Genomic DNA, 24528 nt, shown 5'->3' on the forward strand with positions numbered 1-24528 from the left:
TTAATATAAATTGAATACATTTTCATTTCAATGTAAGTCAAATTTAAGTGTCAGAAAACATTCAATTCATTTTGCATTTAAGTATATTCTTTTAAAAGTATATTATTTCCGTAACAAGAATGCTACTCTTTTTAAAAGTGTACTTCTTTTCCACAAGGGAAGATGAAATATAATAAAGATACCTTTTTTGAGTTACATGCACTGTTGAATATTGCATAAATATTGACTTTTACCATGGTAAAATCCACTATTTCTTAGTGGACCCACTTTTCTCATACTTATTTATAAAAAAAAAACCACTGTCAAAAAAGTACATTAATATTGTTAACTGTTGTGTGTCCATAGGTGTGCATATATTGGCTATTTAACAACCGCTTTGAATGTCATCCAATCAGATTTTAGAGCCAAAATTATCCATTTTATCTGCTCACGTTTTGATATTAAAGGGTTAGTTCACCCAAAAATGAAAATTCTGTCATTAATGACTTACCCTCATGTCGTTCGACACCCGTCAGACCTCCGTTCATCTTCGGAACAGAAATTAAGATATTTTAGTTGAAATCTGATTGCTCTGAAAGTCCTCCATTGGCACAATGCACGGTACACTCTCAAGACCCTTAAAAGGTACTAAAGACGTTGTTACAAAGTCCATCTCACTACAGTGGTTCTAAAATAACTTTATGAATCGGCGACAATAGTTTTTGTGCGCAAAAAAACCCTAAATAACGACTTACATAGTGATGACGATTTCAAAACAAAGCATCATGAAGCTTCGAAGCGTTATGAATCACTGAGCCGAATGATGATTCGGATCGCGTGTCAAACCGCCAAACTGATGAATTTTGGCGATTCAAACCGCTGAATCGACTCAGTGATTCATAACGCTTCGAAGCTTCATGATGCTTTGTTTTGAAATCGTCATCACTATATAAGTCGTTATTTAGGGTTTTTTTGCGCACAAAAACTATTGTCGCCGATTCATAAAGTTATTTTAGAACCACTGTAGTGAGATGGACTATGTAACGACGTCTTTAGTACCTTTTAAGGGTCTTGAGAGTGTAGAGTACCATTGTGCCAATGGAGGCCTTTCAGAGCAATCAGATTTCAACTAAAATATCTTAATTTCTGTTCTGAAGATGAACGGAGGTCTGACGGGTGTCGAACGACATGAGGGTAAGTAATTAATGACAGAATTTTCATTTTTGGGTGAACTAACCCTTTAAGAAACATTTATCTCTAGCCAAAAGTGGCTAGAATCACAAGGCTCAACGCAACCCTCTCAATTATACTCTACCTTGATCTCCATGTATCAAAAGTCCAGAAAATAAGCTAAATCAGTTCAAAACGAGACAGTGATAAAGACAGACCTTATTTGAGACATGTATCACATATGAAATCTGTCCTCTACTTCCTCAATGTACATGTAGTCTGTCTGCCTTATAAGACTCCCATGACAACAGCACTATGTGCAGGAAATGGATCTTACCCTTCAAAGGGTCCTGCTCCGCCCTCATGATGTCAATCAGGGAGCTCTCCAACGAATGCATGTTCAAGCTGTCATACATCCTGGACCGATCCTGAGGAACAGAATAGAGGGATGTGTCAATATGTGCAATACAGATGGAAGCAGGTAGTTTGCTGTGGAATTATGGGATTACATGCAGCACACTAATGCAGTCGGGAACAAACAGGCACCCTTGAACGCAGGGAATGGCATTCTTTCCGAGCTGATCGCTCTAAGCAGGAATAGAGCGAGTTTGTGTGCCAGGTCACCCCTGAATCCCTGGAATACTGCGGCAGACCGTGTTCTGGGTCACGCTCCGAATTCCAACCCTCTGGAATGTTGTTTGTAGAGCTGTCACGAGTGGAATTAACCAGGCAGGTTTGTTAGCTTTAGTGTATTTTGGACTGAAAGTTCAGCCAAACTGGTTAATGCATGGCTGTTTTTAGGCAGAATGTGTGTGTCGCTTGTTTTTGATATTCAGCTTCATTACGAGAATATCCCTCTTCCTTTCTGTCGGGGCATCCCGTCTCTCCCTACCACAACACCTGCCTAACAACATGCCACAGATATCTGTGTCATTACCGCAATGAGCCCAAGAAGGAATGTGAACATAAACACAGCTATCCGCCACCCGGCAACCCTCCTAGACCTGTGAGTGCACTTTGCAGGAAACACATGCCCGGTGCGTTAACGACTGACACAAACACACCACAGATACAAGACCAAGTCCAGGAGACTCACATTATCACAACCCTTGTGAAAAAGAAGTGCACTTAGTTTCGTTGAATATGCACTTGTATGTATATCTTTGTATGTGTATTGAGAGATAACATTAATAAAATAAAAGTACACTTAAAGAGAGTACACTTTCATACTATGGGCCCTATCGTACACCCGGCGCAATGCGACGCCAGGCGCGACGCAAGTGTTTTTTGCTAGTTTAAGACCGACAGTTATTATTTTCACATCCAGTAGCGAATAGCGAATCCGCCATGGTGCGAGCGCAAATGGCTTTTAAAGGGAATGGGAGATGAGACTCTGATTGGTTTATCGCAAATTACGCCCAAAACACACCCATGACTCATTAAGAGATTAGGTACAACCCTTTTTGACCATGGCCATTTTTTCCGTCTGTAAACTAGCAAAAGTGGATTCGGACACGCCCTAAGTGGCATGCGCTCAGATGGTTAAAATAGGGCCCTTAGTTTCTTAACACACTTAAGTACACTTACAGTATAAAAAGTGCACTTTGTTGTAATGTCAAGTCATTGTATAATGTGACCAAGACTATGAGGGGAGGGTCAAATAATATTAACCAATAATACCCTTTAACATTCAATCAAATCCTGAGGGGTGAAATCAAGTCCCGCCCTCATTAGTTGACTATTCTTTTTTCACACAAAAACACTCGACGGTAAGAAGTTGAATGTTCTGTTCCTTGTTGTTGCATTTAGCTTACGAGCTTGGCGCTTCATAAGGTTGAGTTGCTGTAGTTTCTAGTTGTACATTATGGTGCAGTTTGAAGTGTTTTAGTATGTGGTCCATCATGGGGAATCTTCAGCAAACACAACAGCAGCTGCTGTGTGGCAGGATAATACCAGATTACTGCCGCCCGCATCACTTCCTATCACCCACTTTGAGCCCAGCTTTACATTCGAATATTTATATATTTATATACGCCACAGCAGTCAGAGGACAGCAGCTCCAGGCCGGTGTTGGGGTGGAGCTTATAGCATCATTAAGGGTAGGTTTAGTGGTTGGGTGGGGTTGGGCATTCGTTAACGTAGAGCTTATAGTTATAGTGAGGTGTAGGGTTAGTGGTTGGGGCGGGATATATGATCGTCAGCACCACCCTAACTTCGGGTCTGATGCTGCTGGCCTCAGACTGCTGTGACGTGTAGTCTCAGCCTCAGATGTCAAGCCCACGGACCTTTGGCTGATCATCCAATGCAAAAGGCACAAAAAATTGGAAACACTTCAGGAGTTTCGAAGTAGTCATCTGATTGGTTGAATTCCAATAAAAGCTGTGATAGAGTCCAGACCAGAGTCCAGATTTATTTTGTTGTTTAAGTTAAAACCTGGCCACATCGTACTAAATTGTTTCGTTGTTTAAGTTAAATCGTGGCCAAATTGTACTAATTTGTTTCGTTGTTTACGTTAAATCGTGGCCACATAGTTCTAAATTGTTTCGTTGTTTAAGTTAAATCGTTGCCTAATCGTACTAATTCGTTTCGTTGTTTAAGTTAAATCATGGCCAAATCGTACTAAAATGTTTCATTGTTTAAGTTAAATCGTGGCCACATCGTTCTAATTTGTTTCGTTGTTTAAGTTACATCGTGGCCACAACGTACTTATTTGCTTCGATGTTTAAGTTAAATCATGGCCAAATCGTAAATTGTTTCGTTGTTTAAGTTAAATCATGGCCAAATCGTACTAAATTGTTTCATTGTTTAAGTTAAATCGTGGCCACATCGTACTAATTTGCTTCGTTGTTTAAGTTAAATCGTGGTAACCTTGGTACTAATTTGTTTAATTGTTTAAGTTAAATCGTGGCCACATCGTACTAATTCAGTTCGTTGTCTACGTTAAATCGTGGCCAAATCGTTCTAATTTGTTTTGTTGTTTAAGTTAAATCGTGGCCAAATCGTACTAATTTGTTTTGTTGTCTACGTTAAATTGTGGCCAAATCGTTCTAAATTGTTTCGTTGTTTAAGTTAAATCGTGGCCAAATCGTTCTAAATTGTTTCGTTGTTTAAGTTAAATTGTGGCCAAATCGTACTAAATTGTTTCGTTGATTAAGTTAAATCGTGGCCACATCGTACTAATTCGTTTCGTTGTTTAAGTTAAATCATGGCCCAGTCGTACTAATTTGTTTCGTTGTTTAAGTTAAATCCTGGCCCAATCGTACTAATTCGTTTCGTTGTCTACGTTAAATTGTGGCCAAATCGTTCTAAATTGTTTCATTGTTTAAGTTAAATCGTGGCCAAATCGTTCCAATTTGTTTCGTTGTCTATGTTAAATCGTGGCCAAATTGTTCTAAATTGTTTCATTGTTTAAGTTAAATCGTGGCCAAATCGTTCTAAATTGTTTCATTGTTTAAGTTAAATCGTGGCCAAATCGTACTAATTAGCTTTATTGTTTAAGTTAAATCGTGGCCACATCGTACTAATTCGTTTCGTTGTCTACGTTAAATCGTGGCCAAATCGTACTAATTTGTTTCGTTGTTTAAGTTAAATCGTGGCCAAATCTTACTAATTTGTTTCGTTGTTTAAGTTAAACCGTGGCCAAATCGTACTAAATTGTTTCGTTGTTTAAGTTAAATCGTGGCCAAATCGTACTAATTTTATTTCGTTGTTTAAGTTAAACCGTGGCCAAATTGTACTAAATTGTTTCGTTGTTTAAGTTAAATCGTGGCCAAATCGTACTAATTTGTTTCGTTGTTTAAGTTAAATCGTGGCCAAATCGTACTAAATTGTTTCGTTGTTTAAGTTAAATCGTGGCCAAATCGTACTAATTTGTTTTGTTGTTTAAGTTAAACCGTGGCCAAATCGTACTAAATTGTTTCGTTGTTTAAGTTAAATCGGGGCCAAATCATACTAATTTGTTTCGTTGTTTAAGTTAAATCGTGGCCAAATCGTACTGAATTGTTTCGTTGTTTAAGTTAAATCGTGGCCAAATCGTACTAAATTGTTTCGTTGTTTAAGTTAAATCGTGGGCAAATCATACTAAATTGTTTCGTTGTTTAAGTTAAACTGTGGCCAAATCGTACTAATTTGTTTCGTAGTTTAAGTTAAATCGTGGCCAAATCGTACTAATTTGTTTCGTTGTTTAAGTTAAACTGTGGCCAAATCGTACTAATTTGTTTCGTTGTTTAAGTTAAACCGTGGCCAAATCGTACTAAATTGTTTCGTTGTTTAAGTTAAACCGTGGCCAAATCATACTCATTTGTTTCTTTAAGTTTCTTTAAGTTAAATCAAAGTTAAATTAAAATGAGGGAACAAATTAATAGAGCTGGCCACAATATCTATTTTTCCTTCCACATGTGCGGGGCTCCGTGATAAATATATAAAGATACCCTGACAGACACATAAATGTATATGATGGACATTGTTTGGACAGCACACAGGGAGCAAGTGTTGACTGCGTCAAGTGCAGATGCTTCCAATTGGACCTGTCACGGCCATCTGCCTCCCACAGGTAGAGCAGGGTTTAAAAAGGAAGCTCTTATGGCAGCCCTGTGCTGTTTTCCACATCCAGTCCTCTTCGCAGGCCCTCACACTGGAGCTTACAGACAGCATGAGGCTGGAAGGTGCTAAATATAGTTTTAGCAACATTGCCAGAAATAGTGTCTGAAAAGCAGCTCAGTTCTCCAGTGAATAACACGAGGCCTGAAGACTCATGCTGCCATTCAATGGCATTCATATTCCAAATGTTCTCTTTTTCTTGCCTCAATTATTTCACTAACCAGCGTTATAGTCGAGACCAGCTCAATCGACTCTGATTCAAGGCTCAGTTTATAACATGCTCAGTTTATAACAAGACCAACATGTGAAATATGAAGACCGGTGCTGCGTTTACACCATGTCGTAATTACAAAATGACAACAAGTGGCGTTCTTCACTCTTTGGAATTATGCGTTTCTATGGCAACACTATGAACGATAAAATGAAGCTGCAGCGGTCAGGCGGTACAAGTCAGAGCCAATTCCAAATTCTACGAGGACAAGAACACTATTTCATGTGGATTCAGACTCGATTCATTTACATTCGAATGTAAAAGTTTGAATGAAATCATTTTCCTCCTTCCTCAATCTCTCTATGTTTGTTTCTCTTTTCAGCACATGACTCATTTGATCTCTGGAGCGCAAAGCGAGCACGGAGCAGGAAGGAGAGGACAGGAGGAGAGAGGAGAGGCGCGCGGAATGCGAGGAATTCCAAACGGCACCCTGTTTATGGAAATGAACAATACCGTAGATACTACAAGAGTCTGACCTGTTTCCTGAGAGAGGAGAAAAGAAAGTGATGAAGGCCAGACCATACTCATCTCAGGTTCCTCATTTCAGTTCTGTTAGGCACGGCTTTAAAGAATGGGATGTGCCAAACACTGATCTGGTACGAAATGAAGTACAAACTAACAATGAGTTATTCAGTGCCAGACCATACCAACAGCTCTTAATGACGGGACGGCATGTAAAATATGTCAAAACTAAACTGGTTTAATTCAATAGCACATTTATAGCCGTTAGCACACAGGGCCGACCGTAGAGAGCAAGGATGGCAAAAGTACTAGTAGACATATGATACTAAGTCGATACTAAAATAAAAAGCAACAATAGCAGTCTGTATCAGTAGAGGTTTAAACCTGAAGTGAGTGGATGAACTCCTCATTCACATGTAAATGACCTGCTGTTTCAGCTCATCTACAAAACAAATGGGGCAACGCAACAAAAATGTGTTACTCTCGCCCTTTTTCCCTTAGTTTCTCACTTTTAGCTTGAAGGCGAGAAACTCTCAGACCCTCATGTTTGAAGTATTAGCCAGGGCTGGACAATATATTGAATATTTACTATACACATGGCTTTTTATTTGACCATCGTTTTGCGACTTAAGTGTGAGAGCATTGACGTATTTTAGCATCTCAGCATTTTAATTGAAAATTCAGTCGAAAAAAAGGTTGTTTCAATTAATTAATTCAAAAGATTTCAATGATTCTTTGGGAATTGTGTCTATGTGGCAGTTTACAAGTAAAAAAAACATTCCTGATTTATTTTTATTGTGTCTTTTACGTTGTGCATTAAACTTTCTAAATCTACATTGCTACAATAGTTTAGTTGATGGTTCCTCCTATACACTACTAGTTTAAAAGTTGAACTTGAAAGAAGTCTCTTATGCCTGCTACAGACCGTGCCTTTTCGGCAATCCTATAAGATCATTACAAATCACACTGTACCACATGGATCTAATAAACTTGGGTACTCATGTATGTAGACTGTACGATGATGACGCCTACTGAATCGTAGGTTAAAACGTCATCAGCATGTGCTAGTGGTGAACTAAAGCAAGATGAAACGCACTTCGGCAATTGTGTTTTTATGTGCGCTGAAAAAAAAAAGAAAGCGAAAGAAGAGAATATGGACGTGGTCATGACTAGGGAAAAGAGGCCAATTTTGCAAATGGAGCTTGAGGTAAGCAGTTTTAAATTTTAGCGCTATGTCGCGTTGATCAATACGCCTTTCCATGTTGGCTATCTTTGGTCGCAAGACTGTCGCAACGGTCATCTTTGAGCCTCTCACTGTACGGCGTAATACCAGCGTTTAGGAGCCACAACCACAGAAATCCCCACGATTGGTCATCTTTGGTCTGGGACACACACCAATCACACCAGTATCGCGCGCACAGACAGCGCACCAGAATCCAGTTCTCTTTCGCGCTTAGACGAAGATTAACACACAGACTTATGCCAAAATTCCAGTTTTGTCGCGTATTCTCATAATAGCTTTCTTAAATGAGTGAAATTGCATCTTAAAGGTGCAGTATGTAGTATTTATGACAATCTATTGACAGAAATGCAATATAATATACATAACTATGTTTTCAGTGGTGTATAAAGACCTCACATAATGAACCGTTATGTTTTTATTACCTTAGAATGCGTCATTTCTATCTACACACACCGCGGGTCCTCTTACAGTGGAGCCATTTTGCGCCGCCATGTTTCTACAGTAGCCCTAAAGGGACAAACTGCTCTACAGAGCGCTAGTCACTCTCTGCTGTCTCAGACAACAACATCCATGTCCTGTGTCGGCCACCGAAGGCTCTCTATGTGCTCCGAAAGGGGATCCAATTCACAACCTCACCACTATATGCCGCTAAAAATCACACACTGCACCTTTAAATCACACACTGCACCTTTAAATAAACTTAAAGAGTTGTGAGAAAATGAGATGCGCAAGACAGCGCGTCAGATCCGCGTCATGTTCGGCAGCGGCAGATCTTAAAGTGACAGCAGCCTAAAAAACAGTTGCTGTGTTGTCTGTCGGTAACAGAGAAAATTGTAGCTGTAATACGGAGTAATCTATATTCAATTTATTATTTATGCAGTGCAGAATATTTGATAACTTTATTGAATTTCTGTATGTTTCCTACCTGTTAGACAGGTAGGAAGCGCACAGGTAAATATGACATTTATGCTTTAAGTTCACCTAAATTAAATTAAATAATCTTTTTTTTAATCGATGTATATACAGTATTTCAGAGCAAATATAAACCTCTCAGCCCCAGTGGTACGAGATCTTAGAAAGTCATCCTCATAAAAAAAAGATTAATGGTCATATGAACATGTGATTGAACTTAACCCGAACATTTCATAGTCCCAGGAGGCACATCTAACAGCAAACCGGAGATTAAACAGACTGAATAAATTTTTCCAAAAAGCACATCAGACACCAGACGGGCTGATTTCTCTACATTTGTTTAGACTAAACCAACACTGGCGAATTGCTTATTTTTGTCCAGAATTGAGTTCAGACTTCCACACAATAATGAAGGGAGAGGACAGGTTCCTTCAGGAAGAAACCGGCAAAACCCTGATGACCTCGCCGTGAGTCATCATCGATCCTGTAGGACTTGAACATCCTATTGAACTCAACAGCCACACACAGGGCGTAGCGGGCGTACTCACAGATGACAGCTGATGCATATGCATATTGAGCAACAATTCAATAATAATGCAAACCGAAATCCCAGCCCAAGTGCCTGAATGCACATCCTCAGCTCCCATACGTACCTGCAGGGGCAGAAGCGTGTTGCTGTTGTTGTCGGTACGGAACATATTTTCTTCAATCCAGGATTTAGGTCCCAGGGAGCCAGCGGAGCGGGGAAACTTCGGCGGAGCGATGACGTTACTGGAGAAGGGTTTCTTCATGGGAGAGATCTGGTTGATGGAGCCTGGCACACCCATGCCGCCTCCACGCCGATGGTCTCTGCCCCAGGACATCCCTCCGGAGTTCCACCCGCTGCCCTGATGGTTGCCCCACGGGGACTGCTTCATCATGGGCTACAGACAGACAGAACGTTTAGTTAGATACGAAACGCAAGTACTTGAATGCAAACACTAGATTTGAAGTTCAAGTCCTTTTCAAGGCAAGTCAGTTCACTCGGCGGCCATCTTGGGGACGCATCTTTTTTTAGTCATACAACTCTTCTCTAACTAATCTCAAAAACTACATTTCTTTAGAAACTCACATTTCTATAACATATTTTGAACCAGCACTAAAATCTGACATGGATTGTATTGTAATTGTTGTTTATCACCCTGAAATAGCATGAAAAGCTGTATATTTCAGGTTGATATAGCCAGTCTCCGTCCTCATTCTAAAACAAACACTTTTATTTGCAGATAATACAATATTAATTAAATGAATACACTTAAAGGGTTAGTTCACCCAACAATGAAAGTTCTGTCATTACTTACTTACCCTCATGTCGTTCGACACCCGTAAGACCTCCGTTCATCTTCGGAACAGAAATGAAGATATTTTAGTTGAAATCTGATGGCTCTGAAAGGCCTCCATTGGCACAATGCACTTTACACTCTCAAGACCCTTAAAAGGTACTAAAGACGTCGTTACAAAGTCCATCTCACTACAGTGGTTCTAAAATAACTTTATGAATCGGCGATAATAGTTTTTGTGCGCAAAATAACCCTAAATAACGACTTACATAGTGATGACGATTTCAAAACAAGGCATCATGAAGCTTCGAAGCGTTATGAATCAGTGAGCCGATTTATGATTCGGATCGCGTGTCAAACCTCCAAACTGCTGAAATTTGGCGATTCAAACTGCTGAATCGACTCGCTGATTCATAACGCTTCGAAGCTTCATGATGCCTTGTTTTGAAATCGTCATCACTATATAAGTCGTTATTTAGGGATTTTTTGCGCACAAAAACTATTCTTGCCGATTCATAAAGTTATTTTAGAACCACTGTAGTGAGATGGACTTTGTAACGACGTCTTTAGATCTTGAGAGTGAACCGTGCATTGTGCCAATGGAGGCCTTTCAGAGCCATCAGATTTCAACTAAAATATCTTCATTTGTGTTCTGAAGATCTGGAGGTCTGACGGGTGTCGAACGACATGAGGGTAAGTAATTAATGACAGAATTTTCATTTTTGGGTGAACTAACCCTTTAAGTGTACTTTGAGAGAGAGCACACGTTCATGACTGTTTATTATTTTGATGTGTTGACTAACATACATGTAAAGTACTTGATTATAATTTTAACTGTATATTTAAAGTTAATATATTTTGAATGTACTAAACTGCAACTTCATCATTACAAATGTGTAATCACAAATATATTTGAATGCATGACATACAAGTTTCAATAGAAACAACATTAAAGCATATTTTAATTTAGCACACATGCTTATCAGTACAATCGCTAGTACATATGAACCATATTTCAAACACAGAATAAGTACAAAATTACATTAAAAAAGTAGTTAATTCCTATTCAAGTGGCTAAAAAAGCACTCTAACGTTCAACTAGTTGCGTTTAAACTATAATACATCAAAATTTTTTGCAAATAACATGCAATTAAGTGTCAGAAACATTACGTTCCGTTTGCACTTAAGTATGTCCTATTTAAAACTTTACAAACTGTAATCTCTAACTTCCGCTAACAGTCGTCTGTGCATTCACGAGAGACTGGCGTTCCAGTGTATGACGTATAGGATGCAGACGTAGCGCAAGAACCGGTGACGAACGCGGAAGCGCAGAGGATTGAGCAAAACTAAACTTGGTTCTCACGAAAACTAGCATATTCTCACTGGAGCGTCCTACGTCATACACTGAAGCGCCAGTCTCTCATGAACGCGGAAGAGATTACAGTTTGTAAAGTTATAAATATGGATATTTTTCCTACACAAACGCATCGCTTCGCTTCAGAAGGCCTTTATTAACCCCCTGGAGTCGTGTGGAGCAGTTATATGATGGACAGAATGGATGGATGCACTTTTATGGACTTCACAGCCATTCACTGTCATTATAAAGCTTGGAAGAGCCAGGACATTTTTTATATAAAAATGATTGTGTTCGTCTGAAAGAAGAATGTCATACACACCTAGGATGGCTTGAGAGTGGGATAATTGGGTGAACTATCCCTTTAAGGTTAACTGCATCACAGAGTAGCACTAGCATATGGATGACCTCAAAGCTAACAGAAATAGTGAAAGCTACAAATTTAACGGATGTGTGGAAATCTGAATGAGAGTGACTGGCGTAATCACCCGTATGCGAGAGTGTGTGTGTGTGTGTGTTGAGCATGCCCAGGCTTTGCCTTGCTGTAGGAGTAAGAAGATTTAAAGCTTTACATCTTACACTCCACATCTCGTGAACAAAGTGGCGACAACACACACTGTCTTCATCATAGAATATAATGTAGAGACACACATGAACGCACTTCCTCGCCAGAGCGTCCACACGAAACAATGACAAAAAGAAACAAATGTTCATTTTCAGCAGGTGTTGTCATTGCATTGTGTGCACAACTCTGCCCAAATGAGAGTCCCACCCATCTCCGTAATGTCTTTGTGTGTAATTGGGTAATGGCCTGCGTGTGTGTGGGTGGGTGTGCGAGACAGTGTGCACATACAATCTGGTTGAGTGTTTAAGGGATAGTGAGAGATAATTACCGCTGATGGCGTCTAGACACTGGAAAGATGGTGTGGAGAACTATGGAGCAAGAAGTAAACCTCATACTAGGACCTGCGCTGGTGGTTAGATATATATATATATATATATATATATATATATATATGGTTATATATGCAACGGTAGAAATGTGTCAACCAGTAGAGATGACGCCATACTGCTTTGCGTTATTTAAACATATGAAAGATCAAAGAACCAAAATGTAAAGCGAGTTATTTGGAGTGGCCAAGCAACATTTCAACTTGCCGCAATAATACAGGTTGCGTCCAAGAGTTTAGCTGACTTGTTGACTCGCTGCCAAAAGCTTGCAAAAGTGGACAAGCTTCTGAGCCAGCAGAACCATCTAATGAACTAGAACAAAACAGTCAAAATTGCGGTGCTAATCGAGCACATTTAATTACAATGACCAACTTATGCCTGCTACAGACCATGTGATTTCAGCAATCCTATAAGATCATTACAAATCACACTGTACCACATGGATAATAAAATCTAATAAACTTGTGTATGTAGACTGTACAAGAATGAGGCCTATTGAATCGTAGACTACGACGCAAGTTAGCATTGAAGAATAAAATGTCAGCCGCTTGAGCTAGTGCTGAACAAATATAGCGAGATGAATCACATTTTGGCAATTGTGTTTATGTGCGCTGATAAAAAGAGGAGAATATGGACGAGGGAAAAAGAGGCCAACTTGGCATACCAATTTTGCAAATGGAGCTTGATGTAAGTTTTAGCGCCATGTCTCTTTGACCAATACACCATTTCATGTTGCATTTTTATCAGTAGACGCAGATTGTAGCAGTAAACACACTGTGAGATGATCATGATGCTGTCACGATTGGTCATCTTTCGTCTGGGACAGCCCAAAATCACAAAATGTGTACCAGGCATTACAGACACAATTTTAAAGCCACAATATGTCATTTTGCATATTCAAAACAAAGGCGTAGCTTTTATTATGCCACTTCCGCTTCTTCTGCTCATGTGTGTGTGAGGTAACGCAGCGCTGTTTTATCATATTAGACACATTTGAGTGTGTTGAAAGTTATGTTTAATGCTTCTCTGTGTTCGTTCGGCGGCTGCTATGGGACACTTGTTCACACTGTAGTCAGCTAGATGGATATTAGAACATGGTACTCGCCGTAAATCAAGAACACCAGATTTAAACAAAAAGACTAACTGTGTTGAGTAGGGTGACCACCTGTCCCGCTTTGCGTTGTACCGCACAGCATTTTCACCCCTTGTCCCCTTGCATATTATGAAAATGTCCCGCATTTTCACCAGTCTGTTGATTTTTAATGATCATATTGAGAAAACATGCATGCGTTCTTTTGCCTTTTTAAGAAAGCATTTTATTTATTATTTTTGCGGCATCGTTTTTCACCTATATTTAACAGCGCTTCGTCAGAAGTAACATCCCGCCTTACACAAATACAAAAGCCATTTTTTAAACCATATCCATTGGTTGAAAAGAAAGGAGTAAACACGGTCACTAGTAGGTTGTGACGGCTGTCAATCAAAATGTGGAGCGGTGATTCGTTCCATGTGATCCTTGTCAGAAAACGAATGGATAGTTCTGTATATAAATGAATATATATATAATATATATATATACAAAATACAGTTCTGTATATAAATTTATATATATATATATATATATTTATATTTATATATATTATAGATTATATAAATGTATATACAGTTTATAAATGCAAATATTTCTTAAATATATACATGAATGTGTGTGTATTTATATATAAATAATAATTAACAGAGTACACACACATATATTATGTAAACACAAACTTTTATTTTGGATGCGATTAATCGCGATTAATCTTTTGACAGCCCTAATATATATATATATATATATATATAAAAATAAAACTAAAATCCCCCCCAAAAAATTGTTTATATATATATATATATATACAGAGGTGGACAAAGTACACAACTCTATTACTTGAGTAAAAGTACTACTGGTCAAATATTACTCCGTTACAAGTGAAAGTTCTAAAAACAGATTTTTACTTAAGTAAAAGTACAGAAGTACTTGTTTTTAAAAGTACTTAAGTATTAAAAGTACATTTAATTTTTTATGTCAATGCATTATTTTATTATTGTTGCATTGTTGTTTAAATGCACGCTATGCCATGGTGGTTTAAGCCAGTAAGTGATGCTCCATCCGACATGCTAGCATACGACTACCTTAAACTCATTTCTTTACATTTGTATAGAATTTTGTAACTTTTATACAAGTATTGAAATTAATTTCTTGTATAAAAGTTACAAAGCTCTTTACAAAGCTGCTGTCACTTTAAGGCTGAATGCATGGACCCTATACACTGATACACATCCGATATTCCCCCAACTGTTTACTCTTCTCTTTCTCCCAGACATCTACATTTTTGAACATTTTATTAGATATGGTCAAGTGTATGCCAACTAAACTAATCTTTAATCTTTTGAGAAAACTGAAACATACATTTTAAGTATAGCCATGGGTGCACACACTGTGCCAAGGAACCGTCTTCTTCCATTTTGCTATAAACTGATCAGTGTTAAAAAAAATGTTGGGAAACTTCACATGACCCTATACAAAAGTGATTACTTATAGGCCATCTGGAAAAAAAAACCTTTTAAAGAAGAAAAAAAATATCCACTGACTTTTAAAGCTGCTACAGAAACGACTTTCGACTTTGAGGACCTTGATAGAAATGTAGTGGAGTAAAAAGTATGATATTTGTCTTTCAAATGTAATGAAGTTAAAGTAAAAGTTTCCCTAAAAAATAATACTTCAGTAAAGTACAGATACTCAAAAAGTGTACTTAAGTACAGTACTCAAGTACATGTACTTAGTTACTGTCCACCTCTGTGTGTATATATATATATATATATATATATATATATATATATATATGTATATATATATATATATATATATATATATATATATATATATATATATATATATATATATATATATATATATATATATATATATATAAATTAATATATAAGATTAACTAATTTAATGTTGTTTTATTTGTTTCATTATTTATTTAGTTGGATTTTAGTTGCACTTGGTCAGAACTGTTTCAAAAGTAGTTATCTGCATGATGCCTGCTGCCTTTGGGCTCAGTGATGTTGAATTTAAGATTATACAACAGTTTCAGGTTATGTTTTAGTGTTGGTAACATGTCCCACATTGTCCCACACAAACTTAGTAATCGTCCCACATTTGGTTTGTTTGATGGTGGTCACCCTACTGTTGAGCTGGAGAACAATGATTTTCATAGTTTTCTGTCGATGAATGTCTCCAAACAGACTCGCCTGTCTAATATAAAACATATAATATATTAAAGCGTCTTTGGTGTTTCCATGGTTTCTACAAAATTAAACTGGAAATCGAGGGTAACGCGGGTATGATGTTATCGATAGGCGACGCACGGTCCATGTCCTGGTTAAAGCTGCTGATTCCTCTGGATTTAAACATTCTGGGTAACATTTGGGATAATGTAAGTACACAAGTCAAAAAAATATATAACACTGTTCTAGTGTTTTTTTGGGATATTTTAATCGAAAAATCATACAAATTGTGCCTTTACTGTAAATCTTCAACTCAACTGGCCTGGAACCGCACGCACAGGATTGTGGGATATAACAGGCAGTGAAGGATACATCTACGCTGCTTTCAAAAATCAATCAGATGAAGGTATCTCAGGACACAAGAAGTGACATGATCACTGGATTCATTCGGATGTGTCTTGGTCCCTTCCTATATCCGTCTCCGCTCAGCATTTCTCTGAACCACAGAGCTCTATTCATATGCAATCACAGATCTATTCATTTTATAATATTAGGTTTACCGATTTGAATGTTTGAGTTTGAACTGAAGTATTACATAATGTAATGCCAGATTTATCATTCATTTTTCATGATTATGAATTGAATATCTTTTGGTATATGTCCATCACGTTCCAACTAAAATTGAGATTAAGTACCTTTAAGTCTTTAATTGTCAAAAAAAAAAACAACATGTATTACCCCATAAACCATTTGTGGTAAGACTTCACAATAAGGTCTCATTTGTTAACATGTGTTAACTAACATGAACTAACAGTGAGCAAAACGTTCATTACAGTATTTATTAATATTGGTTAATGTTAGTTAATTAAAATCCAGCTGGTCATTGTTTGCTCAAGTTAGTGCATTCACTAATGTAAGCAAATACAACCTTTGATTTTAATAATGCATTAGTAAATGTTGAAATTGACATTCACTAAGATTAATAAATGCTGTAGAGGTATTGTTAATTCTTAGTTAATGTTAACTAATGAAACTTTGCTGTAAAGTGTTACCTATTATTTTGTTTAATTGTCTCTTGTGCTCAGCAAAGCTGCATTTATTTGATTATTATTATTATTATTACATCTATTTAAAACAACTCTTTTCTATTGTAATATGTTAAAATGTGATTTATTCCTGTGATCAAAGCTGAATTTTCAGCATCATTACATCATTAGTGTCACATGATCCTTCAGAAATCACATGATCCGGCTCAAGAAACATTTCTGATTATTATCAGTGTTGAAAACATCTGTGCCGCTTCATATTTTCATATATTTTGGTGGAAACAGTGACACAATTCTTTCAGGATTCTTCATAAGCACGGCGTTTATTTTGAAATCGAAATCTTTTCCTGATTGATCACTTCCATTTCCTGACCATTTTCCATGACGGTGAATGACTCATATGGAGTTATAATGTTGTGGTCAGACCTCTCACACCTAATACACACACACACACACAGACACAATTCTCCTGACATAAGGGTGTCTCCAGCTTAGCTGCAATATCATGCTAAAAGACGTTTACTCTTAACAGCTGTTAGACCAGCATGACTTCAGATGTACGAATATCACAGTGACAGATATAGGGCCACTCCTGAACCATGTGACAGTCTCCCCCTCCGCCTCTACCCCACCCCCACAAGACCAAACGCACACAGGCCTAGAATACTTCACCACCACCAGATACCAAGATATCGGATCTGCGGCGACGTAACTAGGTTTTGTAAAACGCATAATGCATCTAAAACGCTGTTCATTGCATGTGCACTGCAAAAAATGCTTTAGTATTTTTGTCTTGTTTCCAGTCTAAATATTAAAATAAAAATGCTTGCTTTAACTAGATAAGTTAAAAGACATAAGATATTTGTTCTTGTTTTCTGGAAAAAAGTGAGTTTTTGCTTAAAACAAGCAAACTTACCCATGTAATATATGTACATATATGTCCCTATATCAATGATGTCCTATATGTTTCATATGAGGCAATTTATTATTAGCACATATCCTCACGATATATGAAGATATAGGTTTATACCATGTATGAAATTATAGAAGAATTATTATATATAAATATATTAAAGGATGACTTTTTATATGGTACTGTATGTTAATAAATATCTAATTTATACGTTTATTTATATATGTAAACATTCAGTATGCTTGCGTGGTATTTTATATGGGTTTATATAGTTGTACACCACATATAAAATACTTATAGTAAAATGCATATATTTATATAATGAATTTCTATATGGTACTGTGCAGTATGTTAAGATATATATGTAAACAATATATATTTGTAATAATTTATATTTTGTAAAAAGTTTATTTAAACATATGCAAACTTGTTGTGTGCTTAAAGAATTTTCTTATTAATGAGTGACATATATTCTTTGAACATATTTAACATATGGAGTTGTATGTCTATATATTGAATTGTTCTAATTTCATAGCTGTGCATTTATGCTTTTATGAGCATATTAGGATATTTGATATATGATATATGTCAAAATATGAATTATACATATATAAACATATATAATATATGGAATAGAGTTAAATGTTTATATATTGAATTGTTCTAATTTATGATAGGTTTCATAGCTGTGCATATATGTCCATTTATGCTTTTATGAGCATATTAGGATATTTCAAATATGAGATATATATGTCAAAATATGAATTATACATACATAAACATATATAATATATGGAATAGAGTTGTATGTATATATATTGAATTGTTCTAATTTATGATAGGTTTCATAGCTGTGCATATATGTCCATTTATGCTTTTATGAGCATATTAGGATATTTCATATATGAGATATATATGTCAAAATATGAATTATACATACATAAACATATATAATATATGGAATAGAGTTAAATGTCTATATATTGAATTGTTCTAATTTATGATAGGTTTCATAGCTGTGCATATATGTGCATTTATGCTTTTATGAGCATATTAGGATATTTCATATATGAGATATATGTCAAAATATGAATTATACATACATAAACATATATAATATATGGAATAGAGTTAAATGTCTATATATTGAATAGTTCTAATTTATGATAGGTTTCATAGCTGTGCATATAGTGCATTTATGCTTTTACTCTATATGAGCATATTAGGATATTTCATATATGAGATATATATGTCAAAATATGTATCATACATACATAAACATATATAATACATGGGATAAATGTATATGTCAATATATGGAATTGTTCCAATTTCTAATAGGTTTCATTTATGTTTTTACTTTATATGAGCATATTGATATTTCATATATGCACATATATTACATTTCCGTATGGTTATCTGCCAATGGGGTAAGAAAAATAATCTTATTTCGGTTTGGGACAGAAACAAGATTTCAAACTGAGACAATATTATTTTTCTTACCCCATACGCAGATTATTTCGCTTGTTTTATGCAAAAACTCACTTCATTTTCCAGAAAACAAGAAAAAATATCTTATGTCATTGTACTTATCTAGCAAATGCATCTTGATTTAGGAATTTGTAGATATTTGGACTGGAAACAAGACGTTAATACTAAACAATTGGCAGTGTGAGTTTTCTAACAGACGCTATGTTGAGTTTTTATGACCAATCCTGGAAGTATCTTCTAAGCCCAATTCATCTTACAAACGCACAATACTGATAAAATAAAATATAATGTAATGTTTTGTGTTGTTGTAGATTCAGTAGCGGCGCAGAAAACACTGTCATACATGTGGAATATCTGATATAATATCAAAGAAATGCCGAAATGTAAAGGAACCTTCAGCAAAATGGCCTCCGTGCCATCTCAGTGCCGAGTGAAGCTTGGACTGCAGTTTACTGTAATAACAGCTTTTTCAACCGGCGCTGCAGTTTAGCAGGGTGTTGACATCTCCGGCCTCTGAGCGCTCGATGGGAGATTTCACTGAACGCCCCAGAGGTCAAGACATCCCTGGAATGTCACATGAAGCCCTTCAACAATATTACCACGTAACCACCATAGACATTGAGGGGGGAAAGTCCCCCAGAATAGTTAGGAATGGCCAAACTGCCCCCCAATATTTGATGTTGTTGATGCTGCTCTGCTGTACTCCATTACACACATACACACCTCTCTCTCTTTGTTACATTTTTAGGTTGGTCAGCCTCAGCGGTCAAACAGCGCTCGTCACTGTCAGAATGAGTGAGATGGCCAATCACATCAAAGAAGGCGGGGCTTACCGTTAGTGCGAATTAGCTATAGCAGTGAAGATGTAAGTAGCTAAACATTCAATATTTGACAAATGTTCTACGATAAAAACGTTCAGCAAACAACAGTGATATAAGTGATGCAAACTAATTGACATTTTAATACAATTTGATTGACAATATGACATTATTTATGTAAATCATGACTGAATTTGACGTGACAAGAAACATTTAGCATTTTTACATATTAGGCAGACGAGAATAAGAGTAAATGTCTGCATATTTAAAAAAAAAAACTTTACTTCATAACTACAATAGAACTGGAACCGTTCTTATTTCTGTATTTCCTTAAAGCCACTTTAATAATTGAATTCCTTAAGACCAATCCCACCCTCCCAGTTCAAAAGTATCTCAGTCTAAGACATTTGTTACCACGGCGCGTGCTCACTGTCCCCGTCCAGAAAACAAATGGGAAAACATTTCTATTTCTCTATCACGCAGAGTGCAAATCAACTACTTTTGCCAAAAATGTGTAGTGTAAAACCGTAGCAGGCTGTTCAGTATCCCACAATGCACTGCACTCGGTCTGACCTTGCATTTCCACCGTGACTCATTATTTGATACCACAAGGAATTATGACATTACACCAAATTGCATTAAAAATGACACTTCTTATTTCTGAGATTGTAACCGAATGCTTTTCGCAATGTTTGAATCGTAGCATTGCATTGTGCATATTGTTATCGGTATGATTCTGGAGCCGTATGGATTACTTTTATAATGCGCTTTATGGAGATTCAAAAAACTCTATTCACTCCCGTTATAAAGCCAGGATATTTTTTAATAGGCTATATAACTCAGATTATGTTTGGCAGAAAGAAGAAAGTCATGCACCTAGGATGGCTTGAGGGGGAGTAAATTATGGCACAATTTAAATGTTTGGTTGAACTAACACTTTATTAAATTCATTCTGCATTTAATCAATCAAAAATATTGTGATATCAGTAATATTGTGTATTATTACTATTATGTATTATTATAACTTTATAAACATTCTAATACTAATTCACATAATATTATTTGAATGCAATGACAGGCATTTGTATTCAACGCACAGACGTCACAATGGCTTTACGCACTGAGCGCTGCATTATGACGCAACAGAAGCCGTTCCGTTACGTTTGCGTCACAATGACAGTTTTACAGCCTTTAGAATCTTCGGCGTTCTACGTTCTTCTGCTACGCATGAACTCATTTTCCACGCGTTATATAGTATAACGTTACGCGTTTAGTTGGGCAGAACGGGTGATTAATCGAGGCCGGTTTGCTCACCTGGTGGTGGTGGTTGTAGTTGTTCCTCTGCTGCAGAAAGGCGCCCTGCTGCGGGGGGATCTGCGGGCTGACCGGGGACCGGCGGCTCTGCGGCGGCTGCGGGGGGACGTTGATCTGGGGGGGAAACGGGCTGCTGAACCCCTGCACCGGGCACGGGTTGGCCGAGAAGCTCTGGAAGAAGCCGGGGTTAATAGAGGAGGGGATGCCAGGATAGAAGTTGTCAGGCTCGGTGGTGGGGATCGGGTTTATTGCGTTAGCGGAATTGGAGACGGGCGGAGGAGGGGAGCTCGTCTGCACGGACCACGGCGTTCCGAACGCGGGCAGGGTTGGGGAGGCTGAGCCGCCGCCGGGGTTCTGCATCTCCGGGAAAGCGGCCGCGAGCATGTTAGTGCCACCGGTGCCGTTGTTGATGTGGTGGGCGCTGGGGGACTCCATCGGGATCTTCACCTTGGACGATGGCGCATCGGTGTCCAGGCCCGTGGAGGAGGAGGAGGAGGAGGAGGTGGAGGAGGAGAGCTCAGCCTGCTGATGTGTGTTCCGGTCGTGCTGAAGGTCACCGGCTGTCTGTGCGTGACCTACAGCGGAGAAGCTGGACTGAGAGGCTGTCAACCCCGCAGGCTCATCCTGCATGTTGCGCTGATGTGACGGGAAAAGAGGGGACGCCAGAGGCGAGCTGCTGGGACACACCGGAGACGGGCAGGAGTAGGGTGTGAACGCGCCTCCGCCGAACAGTGTGGAGCTGCTGGTGTTCGCTGTCTGCAACAAGCCGAACCCGTAATCACCCATTTAATTGCGTCAAAACAGCGCAGCTTTCCTATTCCCAGGCCTGCTCAGGAACAATAAGAGACGCACAGTGTGTCCTATAACTTCCTAAAGCCTGTGTGGAGCGAGAGAGGAGGAGCTTTCGGTCGAGTCGGTCACCTTTTTACGCACTATAAATATTGTTCGCGGATTTAATTGTCTGCGGCTTTTTTTAGCCGTTCTAGCCGTCCGTCCGACCGACCGCGCATCCCCCTCCTCGCGTTACCGGCTGATCTGCTGCTGCGGCAGAGGATTAAAACTCCTGCATGCGCGTCACCGCCGCGTCACAATGCGTGCGCGACCCCGCCTCCCTCCCAGCCGCAGAGAGAGCCGCAATATGCGCGTCACTCATTCATTATTCAGGAGGTGCAGCAGAGCAGGCTAGAGTAGGAGCGGAGCAGTCCGCCCGGTGTCCCGAGCGCTGCTGCTGAGCTTTGGCACTGTCGGGAGCGCGGCAGCTGTTTGGTCAACTGCTCGTTCGGGTGTCTTCCAGTCCTCTCACCTTTAGCCTTTATAATCTGCCGCCGAGGCATACGCATGGCTATAATAAACTGCTTACTGGGCCTAATGAACATCCACATATCATATTACAGGGCGGACCTTCCTGATCCTTGATAGGACATTTGGATTATGCGTAGCATACAGTGTACAGTACATGCAGTGTAGCCTACTATATTAGTAGCCTATAGTGTATACGATATAATGTACATGCCTACTACAATAGATTATAATACGGTTACACTTTATTTTAAAGTGTCCTTGTTACAGTATAATATATAGAATAATAATTCATGTATATACTATAGAGTTGGGATTCGGTTTGTTGTAGGGTTAGTCACATGTAATTATGCATTAATGAAATGATAGTTATTACTATAGCAAATACATGTAATGTGTAACAAAGACACTTTAAAATAAAGTGTGACCGATTATACATTTGATAACACATGTTCTATGTATATTGAGTAGTGTACACTATATAATATACTATAGAATCTAGATTACACCATAGTGTTCAGTGCATATAATAGTATATTCTATTTAATTATTTGTATTATATTGTGTATACTATAGTGTAGTATATTCTATGTAGTAGTAAAAAGTAGGCTACCTATGCTATTATCATGTTTTTCCCCCAGAAATATACCATAATACCATGCTATTCTTAGCAACATGTAAATATTGTGAGTACCATCGTTTGTGTAACCATTTAGTACCATGGTATACACCGATCAAGCATATCATTACGACCTAGTATTGTGTTGGTCCCCCTTTTGCTGCCAAAACAGCCCTGACCCGTCGAGGCATGGACTCCACTAGACCCCTGAAGGTGTGCTGTGGTATCTGGCACCAAGATGTTAGCAGCAGATCCTTTAAGTCCTGTAAGTTGCGAGGTGGGGCCTCCATGGATCGGACTTGTTTGTTCAGCACATCCCACAGATGCTCGATTGGACTGAGATCTGGGGAATTTGGAGGCCAAGTCAACACCTCAAACTCATTGTTGTGCTCCTCAAACCATTCCAGAATAATTTTTGCTTTGTGGCAGTGCATTATCTGCTGAAAGAGCCACAGCCTCCAGGGAATACCGTTTCCATGAAAGGCTGTACATGGTCTGCAACAATGCTTAGGTAGGTGGTACGTGTCAAAGTAACATTCACATGGATGGCAGGACCCAAGGTTTCCCAGCAGAACATTGCCAAAAGCATCACTGCCTCCGCCTTCTTCCCATAGTGCACCTGGTGCCATGTGTTCCCCAGGTAAGCCACGCACACACACCCGGCCATCCACGAGATGTAAAAGAAAATGTGATTCATCAGACCAGGCCACCTTCTTCCCTTCTTCACCTTCTCACGTGCCACTGTTGGTGCTTTGGGCGGTGGACAGGGGTCAGCATGGGCACCCTGACTGGTCTGCGGCTATGCCGCCCAATACACAACAAACTGAGATGCTCTGTGTATTCTGACACCTTTCTATCAGAACCAGCATTAACTTCTTGAGCAATTTGAGCTCCAGTAGCTCGTCTGTTTGATCGGACCACACGGGCCAGCCTTCACTCCCCACGAGCATCAATGTGCCTTGGCCGCCCATGACCCTGTGGCCGGTTCACCACTGGTCCTTCCTTGGAGCACTTTTGACAGACACTGACCACTGCAGACCGGGAACAGCCCACAAGAGCTGCAGTTTTGGAGATGCTCTGACCCAGTCGTCTAGCCATCACAATTTGGCCCTTGTCAAACTCGCTCAAATCCTTACGCTTGCCCATTTTTCCTGCTTCTAACGCATCAACTTTGAGGACAAAATGTTCACTTGCTGCCTAATATATCCCACCCACTAACAGCTGCTGTGATGCCATAATGTTATGCCTGATCGGTGTTTATCAAAATACCACAGTATTTCATCTTCGATCGCGGTACCATGTCATCCCCAGGGTACTTCTTTGTAGCAATGTAGTTTTGTTTATACTGTAGCATTTCATATATCATAGAGCAGTTCAAGAATATAGTTTAGCAGTTGTAGTGTATACTTAAGTATATACTGCTGTGTGTAAAGCATGAGAGAAAGGAGATGAGTGAAATGAGTCCTGTCCTCACGGTGCGCAGTGACGATGGCTT

General features: G+C 38.6%; 1 protein-coding gene across 3 annotated transcripts in view; it reads right to left on the reverse strand.

Annotated features, from left to right (window-relative positions):
- cpeb2 (cytoplasmic polyadenylation element binding protein 2) overlaps positions 1-22436 on the reverse strand; it is a 43458-nt gene extending 21022 nt beyond the window's left edge. For 2 of the 3 annotated variants that reach the window (XM_079803537.1, XM_079803536.1), the window contains exons 1-3: positions 21116-22430; positions 9290-9559; positions 1487-1577 (exon numbers count right to left, since the gene is read on the reverse strand). In XM_079803537.1, the coding sequence (XP_079659663.1) occupies positions 1487-1577; positions 9290-9559; positions 21116-21901 (1147 nt within the window). In that variant the 5' untranslated portion in view covers positions 21902-22430. Of the gene's footprint in view, positions 1-1486; positions 1578-9289; positions 9560-21115 lie in introns of all 3 variants that reach the window. The other variant, XM_079803535.1, reaches the window with a different exon arrangement.
- Between the last annotated feature and the right edge of the window lie 2092 nt (positions 22437-24528).

This window comes from Gobio gobio (assembly GCF_949357685.1).
Source record: "Gobio gobio genome assembly, chromosome: 21".
In the NCBI taxonomy this organism is placed as follows: Eukaryota; Metazoa; Chordata; class Actinopteri; order Cypriniformes; family Gobionidae; genus Gobio; species Gobio gobio.